The sequence below is a fragment of the Salmo salar genome, chromosome ssa01 (genome assembly GCF_905237065.1).
Source record: "Salmo salar chromosome ssa01, Ssal_v3.1, whole genome shotgun sequence".
NCBI lineage: Eukaryota > Metazoa > Chordata > Actinopteri > Salmoniformes > Salmonidae > Salmo > Salmo salar.
Window position 1 is genome coordinate 167,938,424 of NC_059442.1, and position 21,990 is coordinate 167,960,413.

Here is a 21,990-nt window from a genome sequence, read left to right on the forward strand (position 1 = left end):
GGCATAGCCAAAGACACGACAGTAGGTAGAACCCTGCTCGACGTGTATGTAGGTAGGTAGAACCCTGCGCGATGTGTATGTATGTAGGTTTCCAATATTAAGAAGGATGTTGTGTAGCTTTGAATGGTGGGTAGATCCTCAGTCTTAGCCCTGTGATTACCTGTCCCCAGTCTATAGCACCCCCAGGCCCCATGTCCTCTGTGGGCCCCTGGCCCTGTGATTACCTGTCCCCAGTCTGTAGTACCCCCAGGCCCCATGTCCTCTGTGGGCCCCTGGCCCTGCGATTACCTGTCCCCAGTCTGTACTACCTCCATGTCCTCTGTGGGCCCCTGGCCTGGTGTGGCATTGCTGAAACTGGGGATGATTGCCTGGTTTGTATTGAGCTGTTGTTCAGCCTCAGTTTGCTATTTGTACAGTGAACCGTGAGCAGAGACAGGGGCAGAGATGGTCTGATTGTTAGAGCTTCCTCCTCTTGGTCTCGTAGGGAAGCTGAATGATTTAACAACATGCTGTTGCTGAAATGCCAGAAAGATGATGACAATTTCATGAAGTCTGTTGACGGCAGGCCCAGTGCCCCTTGATGTGTTTGTATTATTTTCTTACATAAAACAGGGGGAGCAGGTGAACGGACAGACCTCTTCTCATCTTGTCTTCTAGCCATACAGATGCTCCAAGCCAGTCCTCTTCTCATCTTGTCTTCTAGCCATACAGATGCTCCAAGCCAGTCCTCTTCTCATCTTGTCTTCTAGCCATACAGATGCTCCAAGCCAGTCCTCTTCTCATCTTGTCTTCTAGCCATACAGATGCTCCAAGCCAGTCCTCTTCTCATCTTGTCTTCTAGCCATACAGATGCTCCAAGCCAGTCCTCTTCTCATCTTGTCTTCTAGCCATACAGATGCTCCAAGCCAGTCCTCTTCTCATCTTGTCTTCTAGCCATACAGATGCTCCAAGCCAGTCCTCTTCTCATCTTGTCTTCTAGCCATACAGATGCTCCAAGCCAGTCCTCTTCTCATCTTGTCTTCTAGCCATACAGATGCTCCAAGCCAGTCCTCTTCTCATCTTGTCTTCTAGCCATACAGATGCTCCAAGCCAGTCCTCTTCTCATCTTGTCTTCTAGCCATACAGATGCTCCAAGCCAGTCCTCTTCTCATCTTGTCTTCTAGCCATACAGATGCTCCAAGCCAGTCTTCTTCTCATCTTGTCTTCTAGCCATACAGATGCTCCAAGCCAGTCCTCTTCTCATCTTGTCTTCTAGCCATACAGATGCTCCAAGCCAGTCTTCTTCTCATCTTGTCTTCTAGCCATACAGATGCTCCAAGCCAGTCTTCTTCTCATCTTGTCTTCCAGCCTTACAGATGCTCCAAGCCAATCCTCAATATTTCAAAACTTTGTTTTTTCATGTGGCCATCTTAGATTTCTGACAGTGTTCTACAATAAATGTCTTCCTGGCTAGTTTAAAATTAAGAAGAATCTCCAGAAAGCCCATTTAAACAATGTATTAGCCCCCAGCCCGGGTCCTGATGCGTTAGCCCCCAGCCCGGGTCCTGATGCGTTAGCCCCCAGCCCGGGTCCTGATGCGTTAGCCCCCAGCCTGATGCGTTAGCCCCCAGCCTGATGCGTTAGCCCCCAGCCTGATGCGTTAGCCCCCAGCCTGATGCGTTAGCCCCCAGCCTGATGCGTTAGCCCCCAGCCTGATGCGTTAGCCCCCAGCCTGATGCGTTAGCCCCCAGCCCGGGTCCTGATGCGTTAGCCCCCAGCCCGATGCGTTAGCCCCCAGCCCGGGTCCTGATGCGTTAGCCCCCAGCCTGATGCGTTAGCCCCCAGCCCGATGCGTTAGCCCCCAGCCCGATGCGTTAGCCCCCAGCCCGATGCGTTAGCCCCCAACCGGGTCAACACAAGTCTCCTCATGTAAAAGAGTAGCTTTAACAACCCTCTGACATGTATTACTTTAAGTTGTGCATCAGTCGGCTTAGTACATATATCTCAGTAGGCTTAGTACATATATCTCAGTAGGCTTAGTACATATATCTCAGTAGGCTTAGTACATATATCTCAGTAGGCTTAGTACATATATCTCAGTAGGTTTAGTACATATATCTCAGTAGGCGTAGTACATATATCTCAGTGGGCGTAGTACATACAGTTGAAGTCGGAAGTTTACATACACCTTAGCCAAATACATTTAAACTCAGTTTTTCACAATTCCTGACATTTAATCCTAGTAAAAATTCCCTGTTTTAGGTCAGTTAGGATCACCACTTTATTTTAAGAATGTGAAATGTCAGAATAACAGGAGAGAGAAGGATTAATTTCAGCTTTTATTTCTTTCGTCACATTCTCAGTGGGTCAGAAGTTTACATACACTCAATTAGTATTTGGTAGCATTGCCTTTAAATTGTTTAACTTGGGTCAAACGTTTCGGGTAGCCTTCCACAAGCTTCCCACAATAAGTTGGGTGAATTTTGGCCCATTCCTCCTGACAGAGCTGGTGTAACTGAGTCAGGTTTGTAGGCCTCCTTGCTCGCACTCACTATTTCAGTTCTGCCCACAAATGTTCTATAGGATTGAGGTCAAGGCTTTGTGATGGCCACTCCAATACCTTGACTTTGTTGTCCTTAAAGCATTTTGCCACAACTTCGGAAGTATGCTTGTGGTCATTGTCCATTTGGAAGACCCATTTGCGACCAAGCTTTAACTTCCTGACTGCTGTCTTGAGATGTTGCTTCAATATATCCACATAATTTTCCTTCCTCTTGATGCCATCTATTTTGTGAAGTGCACCAGTCCCTCTTGCAGCAAAGCACCCCCACAACATGATGCTGCCACCCCCGTGCTTCACGGTTGGGATGGTGTTCTTTGGCTTGCAAGCCTCCCCCTTTTCCCTCCAAACATATCGATGGTCATTATGGCCAAACAGTTCTATTTTGTTTCGTCAGACCAGAGGACATTTCTTCAAGAAGTACTATCTTTGTCCCCATGTGCAGTTGCAAACCGTAGTGTGGCTTTTTTATGGCAGTTTGGAGCAGTGGCTTCTTCCTTGCTGAGCGGCCTTTCAGGTTATGTCGATATAGGACTCGTTTTACTGTGGATATAGATACTTTTGTACCTATTTCCTCCAGCATCTTCACAAGGTCCTTTGCTGTTGTTCTGGGATTGATTTGCACTTTTCACACCAAAGTACATTCATCTCTAGGAGACAGAACGTGTCTCCTTCCTGAGCGGTATGACGGCTGCGTGGTCCCATGGTGTTTATACTTGCGTACTATTGTTTGTACAGATGAACGTGGTACATTCAGGCGTTTGGAAATTGCTCCCAAGGATGAACCAGATTTGTGGAGGTCTACATATTTTTTTCTGAGATCTTGGCTGATTTCTTTTGATTTTCACATGATGTCAAGCAAAGAGGCACTGAGTTTGAAGGTAGGCCTTGAAATACATCCACAGGTACACCTCCAATTGACTCAAATTATGTCAATTAGCCTATCAGAAGCTTCTAAAAGTCATGACTGCTAATGGCAGTTAGGACTGTCTGTTGTTCCATGTAGTGAGAATCTGTTATCCAATGCGTTTGTATGGGCTAATAGCAGCCCAAAACATTTTGTTTCATGTTTTTAAATTTTTTTATACTTCAAGGGGTCTTTAACATTCATAATCAAAACGCTAAATGACCCTTGGTATGACATTCTTAAAATAATTCCATATAGGTTAGTAGAACCTCCCCTCCCACGGTTTGGGCAGGGCTTAGACTCTTAAGGGTTAAACACATTATAGCCAAGGGATCCGTGTAATAAGTTTAGAGGGTGTAATATAATACAATGTAATATTATTAATCTGTAAATATGTTTTTAACCCTGGGCAACATGAGTCTGCGAGGCTGGTATTCAAAGTACTCCACCATTTCAATTTATTTTCAACTCAATACATCTTGTATTCCCCAATTTCTTTCACATTTTGTTTTTTTGCGTTAATGTATTTCAAGCTTTAAAAGGGCAAGGTTTTCTCTCTGCCTCATGGAAAAAGGTGTAGAATTGCAGGATATTAGCTTTTAAGGCTGCAACAACAACAAAATCTCTCTGTAATGACACATTTGTAGAATTGCAGGAAATTACAGTAGCTTAAAAACGGCAACATTTTCTTTCCGATGCCCAGAGGCGAGCGTTTAAAATGGTCTTTCCTAAGGACAGAGATTTGGTTTGTCCGGCCGTGCTCTGCCGACATCATAAAAAGTAAAACTCCTTGTTTGCTACTTTCATCCCACTTGATCTTTTCTGATTATGAGGGGGGGGTCCCTGGTGAATTTCTTAACATAAAAGGGCTCCCCGGACACACAACAATTTGAGAACCCCTGGCCTAAACAACAACAGTAATTGTGTAAAGGCAGGGATGCAGGGCTGTGTTCAAAACAACTACAAGTGTGCTTGCTCTTGTTCCTCAACGGCACAGCTAGGAGAACCAAACCCAAAAAATTACATTTATAGTTGAAAACTCCGGTTTGACAGCTGTGTTCACTTGGAAACACCAGTTAGACCTCTCACTCAAAAACCCTTGTCCTTGTCTTATGTTGCACCTATCCCAGATTCTAATATTCTTATCATGTTACTGATTGTATACAGAGTATTTTCCGTGTTCGTTATCAACAAATGCGGCTTAAAAGGTACAGTAAAAAGAACATGAAATCAACGGTGTAGTGTTTAGATTCATCTCGTATCAGGTGAATTGTCCTCACCTATTTAGCCTAATCGTTATCCCATCATCTCCAAACTCTTCCATTCGAATTGCTACCATGGTTACACATATGCTTTCCATATTGGCCAATCCCCAGGAGTTTAAGGGGTTGACAGCTCAGCTTTTGCTGCACTTTTTCCACCCTGTTAGTTGTGTGTGTGTTTCCTGTATCTTGTGTTTACACTGGGTAAGATGCACAGTGTTAAAGAGTGCATTTCCCTGGTTGCTTCCCAAATTGAATCCTATTCCCTACGTAGTGCACTAAATAGGGAATAGGGTGCCATTTGGGATGCATACATAGCTGTGTCTGTCTGGCCTGGCCTTTAATGTGATAAACAGTGGATGGGCCCTAAATTAAATGAATGGTCTGGGTAGAGGTATTGTACAGATCTCTCTTAGCGAATCATTGAACAAACCTCTTCTACAGACTGGGACAATAGGCCCTGATCACTCTAAAGGGGTTTCTATCCTGTTTCTATGCAGACTCCAACTAGCTGAGTAAATGTGTCCGTGTTGCGTGACCAATAGGAATTCAGCCTCGGCTTGGTCAGATAGATTACCGTTGGCTGTCTACTACTACATCTAGCTAGCCTCAGAGGCTTAAAGGTGATGAAATCGATCAATTAAATAAAGATCCAAAGTCTAAACAATTATATATACTTCAGTATTGACGGTACAGTTCTCTGTGATAAGATGTTGTTGACAGTTTTACTGTCATAATATTTTATAGGAACCCACCATGGACGTAGGAGTCACATTGCTGGACCTAACTGGGGTGGAGGGGACTGAACGAAGGACCCGACTGGGGTGGAGGGGACTGAACGAAGGACCTGACTGGGGTGGAGGGGACTGAACGAAGGACCTGACTGGGGGTGGAGGGGACTGAACGAAGGACCCGACTGGGGTAGAGGGGACTGAACGAAGGACCCGACTGGGGTGGAGGGGACTGAACGAAGGACCCGACTGGGGTGGAGGGGACTGAACGAAGGACCCGACTGGGGTGGAGGGGACTGAACGAAGGACCCGACTGGGGTGGAGGGGACTGAATGAAGGACCCGACTGGGGTGGAGGGGACTGAACGAAGGACCTGACTGGGGGTGGAGGGGACTGAACGAAGGACCCGACTGGGGTGGAGGGGACTGAACGAAGGACCCGACTGGGGTGGAGGGGACTGAACGAAGGACCCGACTGGGGTGGAGGGGACTGAACGAAGGACCCGACTGGGGTGGAGGGGACTGAACGAAGGACCCGACTGGGGGTGGAGGGGACTGAACGAAGGACCTGACTGGGGTGGAGGGGACTGAACGAAGGACCTAACTGGGGTAGAGGGGACTGAACGAAGGACCTAACTGGGGTAGAGGGGACTGAACGAAGGACCCGACTGGGGGTGGAGGGGACTGAACGAAGGACCCGACTGGGGTAGAGGGGACTGAACGAAGGACCCGACTGGGGTGGAGGGGACTGAACGAAGGACCCGACTGGGGGTGGAGGGGACTGAACGAAGGACCCGACTGGGGGTGGAGGGGACTGAACGAAGGACCCGACTGGGGGTGGAGGGGACTGAACGAAGGACCTGACTGGGGTGGAGGGGACTGAACGAAGGGTCACATCACTCTTTTTATCCAGACTTAGTGAAGGCCACAGACTTCTCTCTCTGGCGAAACTTCTCTATCACTAACTTTACTCTGTCTTCACTCTCCTGAGAGAATAACTCGTTTGTCAGATAAAATGTTAGAACGTTTCCCTCCAGACCAGGATTTGTAACATCACAGGATCACAGGCAGCCTGTTAGTGTCAGATCCCACTACAGCACATGTAGTCTACTTTTTAGCAAGGATTTAGCTAACGAGAGAGAAACTGTTCTTCTCTTCATTGTCTTCATTAGTCCCAATGCAACAGGTGCAGTCAGCAGAATGGAACACTCACCCCGAGGCTTTTTAAAGGGGGTAGTGTGGGCTGTGAGGCGCTGTAAAGATCACAAGTGGAGGTCTAGGAAACCTGTTAAAACAGTCTCTGATTTATATGTGTGTTACGGTGTATTTGACCCTGGTGATTTAGTCAGGATGGGAGGAAACCCTGGTGGGAGGAGAACTGCAGGTGTTCGAGGTAATAATGATGGGGCCACCTTCCCTTTAATATTGTGGACCTGAGAGGAGAGAAAAAAAAAGCCTTGGGGCTTTCAACTACTAGATAGAACAGAACACATCTGAACCTGTAGTTAGCCTGAATTAAAAGGGGAATTGAGAGTGTTTGTATAGTGATGATTTGTTGTTCATAACCTCTCTCTGACCATACACACACATGCATACACACATACACCCCCCCACCCTCATACTACTAAGCGTGTCTTTTCTACACAGTACATGGACACAATTCACGCTTCTCTGTCTGCTAAATATTTGATGGTATCTTTGTGTTCTATTCTCCAGGCCTCCTAGACCCGGGACCCCTGAGACCCCCAAAAAGACTGCAGCACCCCCCCAGGTCTCTAGTCCGGCCGTGCAGGGACAGATCAAACAAGGTAACTACAAAAGGCTGTTTTCCCTCGGGGCGGTGCTAGGAGAACCAGTGATGTACAGGGCAGCAGGCATCAGGCGCTCTGAGTCTCAGATCTAGGAGAGATCTACTCCTGGCCTTTAAAACTTAGGTCTGAGTCCCTAATGCATCCCTATTCCCTATATAGTGCACTACACTGGTCAAAAGTAGCGCACTGTATAGGGAATAGAATGTCATTTGATAAACACGTCCGTAGAACACCTCATTCTCCGCAGGAGTAAACTAAGGTGTCACCGACAGTCTACAATATCAAATCAAACTGTATTTGTCCAATGCCCCGAATACTACAAGTGTAGACCTTGTAGTGAAATGTTTACTTACAAGCCCTTAACCAACAGTGCAGCTCAAGAAATAGAGTTGAGAAAATATTTACCAAATAAACAGAATTTTAAAAAATAATCAAAAGTAACACAATAAATTAACAATAACGAGGCTTTATACAGGGGGTACCAGTACCGAGTCAGTGTGCAGGGGTACAGGTTGGTAGAGGTCATTTGTACATGTAGGTAGGGGTGAAGTGACTACATAGATAATAAACAGCAAGTAGCAGCAGTGTACAAAACAAATTGGGGGGTTGATGTAATATATACATTTCCAGCGCAGCTCACCTGTTATACTACAGGATTGGGGTCAATTCAGGAAGTAAGCTGACATTTCTATTCAATCATTGAAAAAAAAAAAGAGCATCTTCTTTCAATGTAATTTCTTGAATTTACTGACTTAAATTCGAATTGACCCCAGCCCTGGTGTTTGACCCCAGCCCTGGTGTTTGACCCCAGCCCTGGTGTTTGACCCCAGCCCTGGTGTTTGACCCCAGCCCTGGTGTTTGACCCCAGCCCTGGTCTGCAACACAACAGTTCTGTCTGTCTCACTGCTGTCTGTCTGGCCTTGTCCCTGACTCATACCAGTCAAGGGTTATTCAGTATCTATATAGGTCTGGGAAAGGCAACTGGCCCTTTTTGTAGGCCCGTGGATCAGGGGGGAGAACTTAGTCGGGATCTCAACTTACTGTTACAATACAAAGGGTACAATTTGGTAATGTGGTTGTGCATCAGCACTTTGTCTCTTGTTATTTCATGTCAGTTAACATGTTTTATGTTGGTAAATTAGCCATCTGTCTAAACGTGTAGTAATCATGGTCTTATTACTGACCGGGGGGCCCACATTGATTTTGTTAGTCACTCTCACTCAGATATCATATTAAAAACGGCCAACATTTCTTTCCACCCCATGGCAAAATGAGTAGAATTGCAGGAAATGGGTTCAAAAATTGCTAAATCTTCTCTCTGCCCATTGGCAAAATGTGTAGAATTGCAGGATTCTAAAACTTCACTTAGGTCCTCCAAAAAGGCTAGGGTTGACTCTGACTGCATGTGTGGGGTATGTATCTGGATAGCCGACCCACAAGTCACTGCAGCCTTTCATGATGAGTTCAGAGATTTCACCATAAAAGTTGCCCATCCCTGAGCTTGGTGATCCAGGTCTGTTTGGGTGGTGTGTCCGTATATGGAATAATATTGTACCCCATGACTATGGATCAGATGATGTCTTAATAGCATATATTAAACACATTTTGATTAATACTCAATTAATAAAAAAGGAAGATAAACTGGAAATAAAATGATTTGTTTTTGCATGCACGTATTTTAATATTATCTATATATCTAGCTATCTAACTATTTATACTCTTCTGTTATTCTTAAAAAATGTTACATGTACTATGTAAAGATGCACTATGCAGAAATAGTTATGCCGTTTCCTGGTTTGCTAAAAATCTAATAATTTACCTAATTTCAGTTTATGTCGCATAACATGCAGCAAGTATAGTGTAGAGAATCATTGTACCATCTAAACCACTGTGCAATACCTTTTCCATCACCAAAAATGTTGTTCTCAGCTGTTTTGAAGCTGGTGTATAAAACTGAAAGTTAAAAAAAAAAACATAAAAACTAAACTTAAGAACGGGAAACATAGAAATAGAGCACATAGAACAGATCGAACCACTTCTTAGACTTGCTTTCAATGTGAATGACAGATCTACAACACACATTTCTATGCGGATGCGGTCGTGTCGCCCAAAAAAGGTTACATACTGCAGCTTTAACTGTAGGAACCTAGTAGTGTGTATGTGGTATGGACTAATCAGGGCCCTGCTACACTCTTCTTTTGTTGTTGTATCATAATTAAATGTAGAAATTAAAGTATAGTGCTTATCCATGAACAACATTATTAACTAATGACGACCCTGCTAACCTTCAACTGTGTAATGGGGGGGGGGGGGTCTGTCAACACACACACACACACACACACACACACACACACACACACACGCCCCCCCCCATTTGCTCTCGGGGCCATGGGGCCGTTGTTCCACCATATTCTCATTGAGAGGCAGTGTCCTGTAGTGACCTGCTAAATCGCTGTGTCATCCTCCCGTTGTTCAGACCCTCTGCTCATTATGCTAATAGTTTCAGCTTTTCCCCCTCTAAACCAATCAGTAACTGGGCATCACTTCACAAAGTAATGTCAGTTAAAACGGTGACGTGTGTTTATCCAAAGATCACTTGTGTATTTTACTGTCTGCACCTTATGCTATTTTTAGTACTGCGTTGGTATTGATTAGAGCGTTGGTATTGATTAGAGCGTTGGTATTGATTAGAGCGTTGGTATTGATTAGAGCGTTGGTATTGATTAGAGCGTTGGTATTGATTAGAGCGTTGGTATTGATTACTGCGTTGGTATTGATTAGAGCGTTGGTATTGATTAGAGCGTTGGTATTGATTACTGCGTTGGTATTGATTAGAGCGTTGGTATTGATTAGAGCGTTGGTATTGATTACTGCGTTGGTATTGATTAGAGCGTTGGTATTGATTAGTGCGTTGGTATTGATTACTGCGTTGGTATTGATTACTGCGTTGGTATTGATTACTGCGTTGGTATTGATTACTGCGTTGGTATTGATTACTGCGTTGGTATTGATTACTGCGTTGGTATTGATTACTGCGTTGGTATTGATTAGAGCGTTGGTATTGATTAGAGCGTTGGTATTGATTACTGCGTTGGTATTGATTAGAGCGTTGGTATTGATTACTGCGTTGGTATTGATTACTGCGTTGGTATTGATTACTGCGTTGGTATTGATTAGAGCGTTGGTATTGATTAGAGCGTTGGTATTGATTAGAGCGTTGGTATTGATTACTGCGTTGGTATTGATTAGTGCCTTGGTATTGATTAGAGCGTTGGTATTGATTACTGCGTTGGTATTGATTAGAGCGTTGGTATTGATTAGAGCGTTGGTATTGATTACTGCGTTGGTATTGATTAGAGCGTTGGTATTGATTAGAGCGTTGGTATTGATTACTGCCTTGGTATTGATTAGAGCCTTGGTATTGATTAGAGCGTTGGTATTGATTACTGCGTTGGTATTGATTAGAGCGTTGGTATTGATTAGAGCGTTGGTATTGATTACTGCGTTGGTATTGATTAGAGCGTTGGTATTGATTACTGCGTTGGTATTGATTACTGCGTTGGTATTGATTAGAGCGTTGGTATTGATTACTGCGTTGGTATTGATTAGTGCGTTGGTATTGATTAGAGCGTTGGTATTGATTAGAGCGTTGGTATTGATTAGAGCGTTGGTATTGATTAGAGCGTTGGTATTGATTACTGCGTTGGTATTGATTAGAGCGTTGGTATTGATTAGAGCGTTGGTATTGATTAGAGCGTTGGTATTGATTAGAGCGTTGGTATTGATTACTGCGTTGGTATTGATTACTGCGTTGGTATTGATTAGAGCGTTGGTATTGATTAGAGCGTTGGTATTGATTACTGCGTTGGTATTGATTAGAGCGTTGGTATTGATTACTGCGTTGGTATTGATTAGTGCGTTGGTATTGATTAGAGCGTTGGTATTGATTAGAGCGTTGGTATTGATTAGAGCGTTGGTATTGATTACTGCGTTGGTATTGATTAGAGCGTTGGTATTGATTACTGCGTTGGTATTGATTACTGCGTTGGTATTGATTACTGCGTTGGTATTGATTAGAGCGTTGGTATTGATTACTGCGTTGGTATTGATTACTGCGTTGGTATTGATTACTGCGTTGGTATTGATTACTGCATTGGTATTGATTAGATCTATCAAGAAAGGCATTTCACTGTACCTTTGCACGTGACATTAAAAACTTCAAACTTGAAATCATTTAACAAAACAAACAGAATAAAAATATAGACAATGCCAACATGTAATGTGTATATATATATTTAGCAGAAGGGCCGTTCGTTTTATTACCCAGAATCAGTGGACGTTTCTTTCTTTGTGTTTGTGTCCGATACATTGCCTATCATTAGTATTCACCCCCCACATTTTCATAATATACATTGCCTATCATTAGTATTCACCCCCCACATTTTATTGCGATCCAAAATGGGATTTTAATTTTTTATGATCTACTCAAAATACTCTAATGTAAAATAATACAAAAAATAAAAATATTAATGAAAAAATAAATCACTTATTTACCTTGATTAGGTAAGTATTCAACCCCTTGAGTCTATACATGTTAGAATCACCTTTGGCAGTGATTTCAGCTGTGAGTCTTTCTGGGTAAGTCTCCTAGATGGCACTGTACTGAATGGCCACCGTTATGCAAGCTCCGATCCAACTTTGCTTTTTTGTGATTATTTTGTAATTTATTTTTACTATGTTCTAACTAAATGTATCCGCTATTATTTCTTACAACCGACAAGAACTCTTGAACATCAGATTGGCAGTTACATACCCCAATTCCAGCTTCTACATTTACATTTTAGTCATTTAGCAGACGCTCTTATCCAGAGCAACTTACAGTAGTGAATGCATACATTTCATTTCATAATTTTTTTTTCTTCTCCGTTCTACTTCGACTCATCTGTCCTGGGCTCTTTGTGTAATTCCAACCCAATTTTCGGGCTCCCGAAGAGGAACGGTTAGAGAAAAGAGAGAGGGGGGGGGAATCCAGTCAGTTGATGATGATAATAAGATGAATGACCTCCGATCGTGTATTCGCTACCAACGGGACTCTCCAAACTGCAATCTTTTTAGCTTTTCTGAAACATGGCTTTCGGACAGGATACCCCCCCACGGCTATCCAGCTCGATGGATTCTCCATTCAACAGGCGGACAGGACAGTGGAGTCGAGGATATCGAGGGGAGGGGAGGGGTTTGCCTCTTCATCAACTCCAACTGGTGTGCTGATTCCCCACTGTTCTCCCGTCTTGGAATACCTGATGGTCAAATGCTGACCCTTTAACCTCTTCAGCTGTTATGGTGACTGCTGTATGTCTACATTCCACCTCCAGGATAAGAAAACAGAACAAGCTGGCGCTTAATGAGCTGTACAAGGCTATAAACAAGATGGTTAACTTACACTCAGAGGCTGCTTTTCTGCTTGCTGGCCACTAGGGGTGATGAAGTCCTAGACCACTGCTATTGTACCCACAAGCAAGCGTACAAGGCCCTCCCTCGTCCGCCATTCGGCAAATCAGATCAGGATTCCGTACTCTTGCTTCCTGTTTACAAGCAAGGAGCTGGAAACAAACCGGGGGGGGCGAGCATGCCGGCGGCAGTGGAGCTTGTAAACAGCTTTAAGTTACTTTGTCCAAGTCACTACAGACTTAAACTGGTCCAAACACACACACAGCCGTGAAGAAGGCGCGACACTGCCTTCTTCCCCACTCAGGAGGTTGGAAAAAGTTTCGCAATGGCCCTCAAATCTTGAAAAGGTTCTACAGCTGTACCATCGAGAGCATCTTAACTGGCTGCATCACTGCTTGGTAGTGTCACATGCCCCGTCCCCTGATCACATCTACGCTCACACGGGGGATCCGGCAGCCCTGTACACCACTATGCGAGCTCCATGCCACTCCAGGATCCTCTATACCAGTCACCGTGATACATACGACCTGGATAATTGTCAAAGACCCCAACCACCCAAGCCATAGACTATCTACCTCCATCACTCAAGAGTACCCTGTCGCATACATGTCTGACAGCAACCTCCATCACTCCAGTATCCCAGTCACCTATACATATCTACCTCCATCACTCCAGTATCCCTGTCCCCTATACATATCTACCTCCATCACTCCAGTATCCCTGTCCCCTATACATATCTACCTCCATCACTCCAGTATCCCTGTCTCCCCTATACATATCTACCTCCATCACTCCAGTATCCCTGTCCCCTCCCCTATACATATCTACCTCCATCACTCCAGTATCCCTGTCCCTCCCCTATACATATCTACCTCCATCACTCCAGTATCCCTGTCCCCTATACATATCTACCTCCATCACTCCAGTATCCCTGTCCCCTATACATATCTACCTCCATCACTCCAGTATCCCTGTCCCCTATACATATCTACCTCCATCACTCCAGTATCCCTGTCCCCTATACATATCTACCTCCATCACTCCAGTATCCCTGTCCCCTATACATATCTACCTCCATCACTCCAGTATCCCTGTCTCCTATAAATATCTACCTCCATCACTCCAGTATCCCTGTCCCCTATACATATCTACCTCCATCACTCCAGTATCCCTGTTTCCCCTATACATATCTACCTCCATCACTCCAGTATCCCTGTCCCCTATACATATCTACCTCCATCACTCCAGTATCCCTGTCCCCTATACATATCTACCTCCATCACTCCAGTATCCCTGTCTCCTTCCCCCTATACATATCTACCTCCATCACTCCAGTATCCCTGTCCCCTTCCCCCTACACATATCTACCTCCATCACTCCAGTATCCCTGTGCCCTATACATATCTACCTCCATCACTCCAGTATCCCTGTCCCCTATACATATCTACCTCCATCACTCCAGTATCCCTGTCTCCTCCCCTATACATATCTACCTCCATCACTCCAGTATCCCTGTCCCCTATACATATCTACCTCCATCACTCCAGTATCCCTGTCCCCTATACATATCTACCTCCATCACTCCAGTATCCCTGTCCCCTATACATATCTACCTCCATCACTCCAGTATCCCTGTCTCCTTCCCCCTATACATATCTACCTCCATCACTCCAGCATCCCTGTCCCCCCCCTATACATATCTACCTCCATCACTCCAGTATCCCTGTCCCCTTCCCCTATACATATCTACCTCCATCACTCCAGTATCCCTGTCTTCCCCTATACATATCTACCTCCATCACTCCAGTATCCCTGTCCCCTATACATATCTACCTCCATCACTCCAGTATCCCTGTCCCCTTCCCCCTATACATATCTACCTCCATCACTCCAGTATCCCTGTCCCCTATACATATCTACCTCCATCACTCCAGTGTCCCTGTCCCCTTCCCATACATATCTACCTCCATCACTCCAGTATCCCTGTCCCCTATACATATCTACCTCCATCACTCCAGTATCCCTGTCCCCTATACATATCTACCTCCATCACTCCAGTATCCCTGTCCCCCTATACATATCTACCTCCATCACTCCAGTATCCCTGTCCCCTATACATATCTACCTCCATCACTCCAGTATCCCTGTCCCCTATACATATCTACCTCCATCACTCCAGTATCCCTGCTTCCCCTATACATATCTACCTCCATCACTCCAGTATCCCTGTCTCCTATACATATCTACCTCCATCACTCCAGTATCCCTGTTTTCCCCTATACATATCTACCTCCATCACTCCAGTATCCCTGTCCCCTATACATATCTACCTCCATCATTCCAGTATCCCTGTCCCCTTCCCCCTACACATATCTACCTCCATCTCTCCGGTATCCCTGTCCCCTTCCCCCTATACATATCTACCTCCATCACTCCAGTATCCCTGTCCCCTATACATATCTACCTCCATCACTCCAGTATCCCTGTCCCCTATACATATCTACCTCCATCACTCCAGTATCCCTGTCCCCTATACATATCTACCTCCATCACTCCAGTATCCCTGTCCCCTATACATATCTACCTCCATCACTCCAGTATCCCTGTCCCCTATACATATCTACCTCCATCACTCCAGTATCCCTGTCCCCTATACATATCTACCTCCATCACTCCAGTATCCCTGTTCCCCTATACATATCTACCTCCATCACTCCAGTATCCCTGTCTCCTTCTCCCTATACATATCTACCTCCATCACTCCAGTATCCCTGTCTCCTTCTCCTATACATATCTACCTCCATCACTCCAGTATCCCTGTCCCCTATACATATCTACCTCCATCACTCCAGTATCCCTGTCCCCTATACATATCTACCTCCATCACTCCAGTATCCCTGTCCCCTATACATATCTACCTCCATCACTCCAGTGTCCCTGTCCCCTTCCCCCTACACATATCTACCTCCATCACTCTAGTATCCCTGTCCCCTATACATATCTACCTCCATCACTCCAGTATCCCTGTCCCCTATACATATCTACCTCCATCACTCCAGTATCCCTGTCCCCTATACATATCTATCTCCATCTCTCCGGTATCCCTGTCCCCTTCCCCTATACATATCTACCTCCATCACTCCAGTATCCCTGTCCCCTATACATATCTACCTCCATCACTCCAGTATCCCTGTCCCCTTCCCCCTATACATATCTACCTCCATCACTCCAGTATCCCTGTCCCCTATACATATCTACCTCCATCACTCCAGTATCCCTGTCCCCTATACATATCTATCTCCATCTCTCCAGTATCCCTGTCCCTTCCCCTATACATATCTACCTCCATCACTCCAGTATCCCTGTCCCCTATACATATCTACCTCCATCACTCCAGTATCCCTGTCCCCTATACATATCTACCTCCATCACTCCAGTATCCCTGTCTCCTTCCCCCTGTACATATCTACGTGGTATTGGATCTGACTTTTTAAATCTTTCCTGCTTACTTTCTTACTTTATTGTGTATTTCATATTCTTACTTCTCGTGTTTTTTCTCTAGTATTACATTGTTATTGATTATTGCGTTGTTGGGTTTTGAGTTGTCAAGAAAGGCATTTTACTCTACTTCTGCATCTGAACTGCACCTATCATGTAGATTTAGCCTTGTGTTATAGGTTCTTTTCCTGCTGAAAGGTGATTTCCTGTCTGGTGTAAAGCAGAAGGAAGCAGGTCGTCCTCTAGGATTTTGTATAGAATTTTTTTTTTCTTCTTCACTTTGAGATTATTTAGTATTTTGTATAGATCAATGACAAAAAACAAAAAAAAACCACAATTAAATCTATTTCAATCCCGCTTTGTAACACCACATAATGTGAAGAGATTCAAGGGGAGGGTGGGGAGGGTGAATAATAATGATTCCTACTGTATATAGTGGCTATTGATTCTCAATGGTTCTTTTGGTTTTGAGGAGATAATGAAAGTTACTCAAAGCGTGGAGGTTTTTTTTCTTCTTCTCTGGTTTCCTGCTCTATTGATCTGAATGCATTGTTTGAAAACTGTTCCACAGTTGTATCATTAAGTCTTCTTTAATGGAGTCGTTCTTTTAAATCTGGTGCCAAGATAAAGGCACAGGCTCCGTTCCAAATGGTACCCGATTCCCCTATAACTATAAATACAAAAGTAGTGCACTATAAAGGGAATAGCGTCCAATTTGGAACACTTTTGTAAGTGTTTTGAACAGCATGGTGAGCGCCGTAGCAGCAACAACTTGTTAAAAGAGAGGGATTTGGAGAAAGTAATGCTTTCTCAGGCTGTCATACAGCCATTAAGGAACATGAAGGGCTTGGAGGGAGGGAGGGGAGGGGAGGGAGAATCCATGATCATGTCTCTCGTGTCTTATGATGGCAACTGCAGTTGGACTGGAGAAAGACTTACTTCTACTGCTTCATAGGATTTATTCTTAAACGGCTTTATTCGCGCACGGCAACAACAACAACAAAAAGAACATTCAATATGCGTTTCTGCAATGCCTTTTTAATTTTAATTACATTAATCCAAATGTACATTTATTGCAGTATTGTGTGTTTGACTTCATCCTGAAAAGCCAGGTACCTGGTTTGATTTAAAAAGGGGGGATCTGATGAGATCGACAGCTCATCTTTACAGCTAACCAACTAGATAAAACTGGTTAACCAACTAGATAAAACTGGTTAACCAACTAGATAAAACTGGTTAACCAACTAGATAAAACTGGTTAACCAACTAGATAAAACTGGTTAACCAACTAGATAAAACTGGTTAACCAACTAGATAAAACTGGTTAACCAACTAGATAAAACTGGTTAACCAACTAGATAAAACTGGTTAACCAACTAGATAAAACTGGTTAACCAACTAGATAAAACTGGTTGACCAACTGACAAGGTCTTTTCACATTAAACGACATGTAAGACAATTAGTATTATAATTATCAGTTACTTCCATAATTTACTTTGACAATCTTAATTCTTTGGTCTCTATTAGAGGTCGACCGATTATGATTTTTCAACGACGATACCGATTATTAGAGGACCCATAAAAAAACCGATTAATCGGCCGATGTTTTTGATTTTATTTTTTTATTATTATTTTTATAATATTTTTTTAATTATTATTATTATAAATATTTTTTATTTTTATATATATATATATAAATATATATATATATATATATATATATATATATATATATATATATATATATATATATATATATATATATATATTTACACTTTTTTAAATAATTTGTTGGTAATTTATTTGTAATAATGACAATTACAACAATACTGAATGAACACTTATTTTAACTTAATATAATAAATACATCAATAAAATCAATTTAGCCTCAAATAAATAATGAAACATGTTCAATTTGGTTTAATTAATGCAAAAACAAAGTGTTGGAGAAGAAAGTAAAAGTGCAATATGTGCCACATTTAAGTTCCTTGCTCAGAACATGAGAACATATGAAAGCTGGTGATCCTTTTAACATGAGTCTTCAATATTCCCAGGTAAGAAGTTTTAGGTTGAAGTTATTATAGGAATTATAGGACTATTTCTCTCTATACGATTTGTATTTCATATACCTTTGACTATTGGATGTTCTTATAGGCACTTTAGTATTGCCAGTGTAACAGTATAGCTTCCGTCCCTCTCCTCGCTCCTACCTGGGCTCGAACCAGGAACACATCGACAACAGCCACCCTCGAAGCAGCGTTACCCATGCAGAGCAAGGGGAACAACTACTCCAAGTCTCAGAGCGAGTGACATTTGAAACGCTATTAGCGCACACCCCGCTAACTAGCTAGCCATTTCACATCGTACACCAGCCTAATCTTGGGAGTTGATAGGCTTGAAGTCATAAACAGTTCAATGCTTGAAGCATTGCGAAGAGCTGCTGGCAAATGCACGAAAGTGCTGTTTGAATGAATGCTTACGAGCCTGCTGGTGCCTACCATCGCTCAGTCAGACTGCTCTATCAAATCATAGACTTAATTATAATATAATAAACACACAGAAATACGAGCCTTTGGTCATTAAAATGGTCGAATCCGGAAACTATCATTTCGAAAACAAAATGTTTATTCTTTCAGTGAAATACGGAACCGTTCCGTATTTTATCTAACGGGTGGCATCCCTAAGTCTAAATATTCCTGTTACATTGTACAACTTTCAATGTTATGTCATAATTAATTACGGTCTTTGTTAGGAATAAATGTACTTCACACAGTTCGCAATGAGCCAGGCGGCCCAGACTGCTGCATATACCCAGACTGCTTGCACGGAACGCAAGAAAAGTGACACAATTTCCCTAGTTATAAGAAATTCATGTTAGCAGGCAATATTAACTAAATATGCAGGTTTAAATATATATACTTGTGTATTGATTTTAAAGAAAGGCATTGATGTTTATGGTTGGGTACATTGGTGCAACGACAGTGCTTTTTTCGCAAAAACGCTTGTTAAATCATCACCTGTTTGGTGAAGTAGGCTGTGATTCAATGAGAAATTAACAGGCACCGCAGATTATATGCAACGCAGGACCCGCTAGAGAAACTAGTCATATCATCAACCATGTGTAGTTAACTAGTGATTATGTTAAGGTAAGTTTAATGCTAGCTAGCAATTTACATTGGCTTCTTGCTGCACTCACGTAACAGGTAGTCAGCCTGCCACGCAGGCTCCTCGTGGAGTGCAATGTACGGCAGGTGGTTAGAGCGTTGGGCTAGTAACCGGAAGGTTGCAAAAACGAATCCCCGAGCTGACAAGGTAAAAATCTGTTGTTCTGCCCCTGAACAAGGCAGCTAACCCGGTAGGCCGTCATTGTAAATAAGAATTTGTTCTTAACTGACTTGCCTAGTTAAATAAAAAAAAATTAAAACATTGGCAAATCGGTGTCCAAAAATACCGATTACCGATTGTTATGAAAACTTGATTTCGGCCCTAATTAATCGGCCATTCCGATTAATCGGTCGACCTCTAGTCTCTATGGCAATGTCACATGGTAATTTTTTCCCCCTGTATTATATTTTGGTAAAGATTTTCCCCCCTCACTCCTCTGACACTGACAACCTGCTATCAGTCTGCCAGCCTTTCCCTCTCCTCCTCCTCTCGCTCGCCTCTCCTCCTCTTGCTGGCCTTGCCACTCCTCTCCCTCTCCTCCTGGTGTCATTCACTGTCTGCATGGCTTGAGCTTTCTCTCTGCCTGGGGGTGCCTGCTCGCCAAAGGCCCTCACCTCTCTCTGGGCCCCAGCCCTCTCCTCTCTCTGGGACCCAGCCCTCACCTCTCTCTGGGCCCCAGCCCTCTCCTCTCTCTGGGACCCAGCCCTCCCCTCTCTCTGGGACCCAGCCCTCCCCTCTCTCTGGGACCCAGCCCTCCCCTCTCTCTGGGACCCAGCCCTCCCCTCTCTCTGGGACCCAGCCCTCCCCTCTCTCTGGGACCCAGCCCTCTCCTCTCTCTGGGACCCAGCCCTCTCCTCTCTCTGGGATCCAGCCCTCTCCTCTCTCTTGGGCCCCCAGCCCTCGCCCCTCTCTTGGGCCCCCCAGCCCTCGCCCCTCTCTTGGGCCCCCAGCCCTCGCCCCTCTCTTGGGCCCCCCAGCCCTCGCCCCTCTCTTGGGCCCCCCAGCCCTCGCCCCTCTCTTGGGCCCCCCAGCCCTGTCTCGCACTCGCCTTCCTCCGCTCTGCTCCTCTCTAGGGAGTGTTCAGTGGGGAAACCACAGAGCCAGGTGGGACTCCCAAGTCACACATGACACGTTTGTGCCACCACCACCCATCTTCCTAGTTGATATAACATGGCCTAAACCCATCCTCCTCCTAACTCGCTGGTTTGAAAACAAAACACATTTTTTCCCACTGAACTCTCCCACCTTGTGTGTGTGTGTGTGTGTGTGTGTGTATATATATATATATATATATATATATATATATATATATATATATATGACATGTGGCTGACAATACAAATGTCTTTTGGAAACGTCTGTTCTGTTTCTCATCTGATATACTTTATTGTTTCTCTGGTCTCTCAATCTGGGGATTTAAAACGTTTCAACACATGCAGTACCAGTCAAAGGTTTGGTCACACCGACTCATTCAAGGGTTTTTCTTTATTTTCACTATATTCTATATTGTATAATAATAGTGAAGACAGTACAACTATGAAATAACCCACATGGAAGCATGTAGTAACTAAAAAAAGTGTTAAACAAATCAAAATATATTTCATATTTGAGATTATTCAATGTAGCCACCCTTTGCCTTGATGACAGCTTTGCACCCTCTTTGAATTCTCTCAACCAGCTTCATAACGTAGTCACCTGGAATGCATTTCAATTAGATCTTTGAACGTTTTTTCTAGTGCAGTCGCAAATACCATCAGGGGCTATGATGAAACTGTCTCTCATGAGGACCGGCACAGGAATGGAAGACCCAGAGTTACCTCTGCTGCAGAGGATAAGTTCATTAGAGTTACCAGCCTCAGAAATTGCAGCCCAAATAAATGCTTCACAGAGTTCAAGAAACAGACACATCTCAACATCAACTGTTCAGAGGAGACTGTGTGAATTAGGCCTTCATGGTCAAATTGCTGCTAAGAAACCACTACTAAAGGACACCCATAAGAGGAAGACACTTGCTTGGGCCAAGGAACAGGAACAACGGACATTAGACCGGTGGAAATTTGTCCTTTGGTCTGATGAGTCCAAATTTGAGATTTTTGGTTCCAACTGCCGTGTCTTTGTGAGTCGCGGAGTAGGTGAACGGATGTTCTCGGCATGTGTGGTTCCCACCGTGAAGCATGGAGGAGGAGGTGTGATGGTGCTTCGCTGGTGACACTGTCAGTGATTTATTTAGAATTCAAGGCACACTTAACCAGCATGGCAACCACAGCATTCTGCAGCAATATGCCAGTCCCACTAAGCCCAGACCAGATGGGATATCATTTGTTTTTCAACACGACAATGACCCAAAACACACCTCTAGGCTGTGTAAGGCTATTTGACCAAGAAGGAGAGTAATGTAGTGCTGCATCAGATGACCTGGCCTCCACAATCACCCGACCTCAACCCAATTGAGATGGTTTGGGATGAGTCGGACCGCAGAGTGAAGGAAAAGCAGCCATCAAGTACTCAGCATATGTGGGAACTCATTCAAGACTGTTGGAAAAGCATTCCAGGTGAAGCTGGTTGAGAGAATGCCAAGAGTGTGCAAAGCTGTCATTAAGGCAAAGGGTGGCTTTTTGACACTTTTTGGT

The 21,990-nt window shown here is 43.9% G+C and overlaps 1 protein-coding gene across 3 annotated transcripts in view; it reads left to right on the forward strand.

Moving 5' to 3' along the window:
- Positions 1-21,990, forward strand: part of LOC106572123 (WD repeat-containing protein 7) — a 376,679-nt gene that overhangs the window by 104,890 nt on the left and 249,799 nt on the right. For all 3 annotated transcript variants that reach the window (XM_045693965.1, XM_045693962.1, XM_045693964.1), the window contains exon 18: positions 7,155-7,246. In XM_045693965.1, coding sequence (XP_045549921.1) covers positions 7,155-7,246 — 92 coding nt within the window. The remainder of the gene's footprint in view (positions 1-7,154; positions 7,247-21,990) is intronic.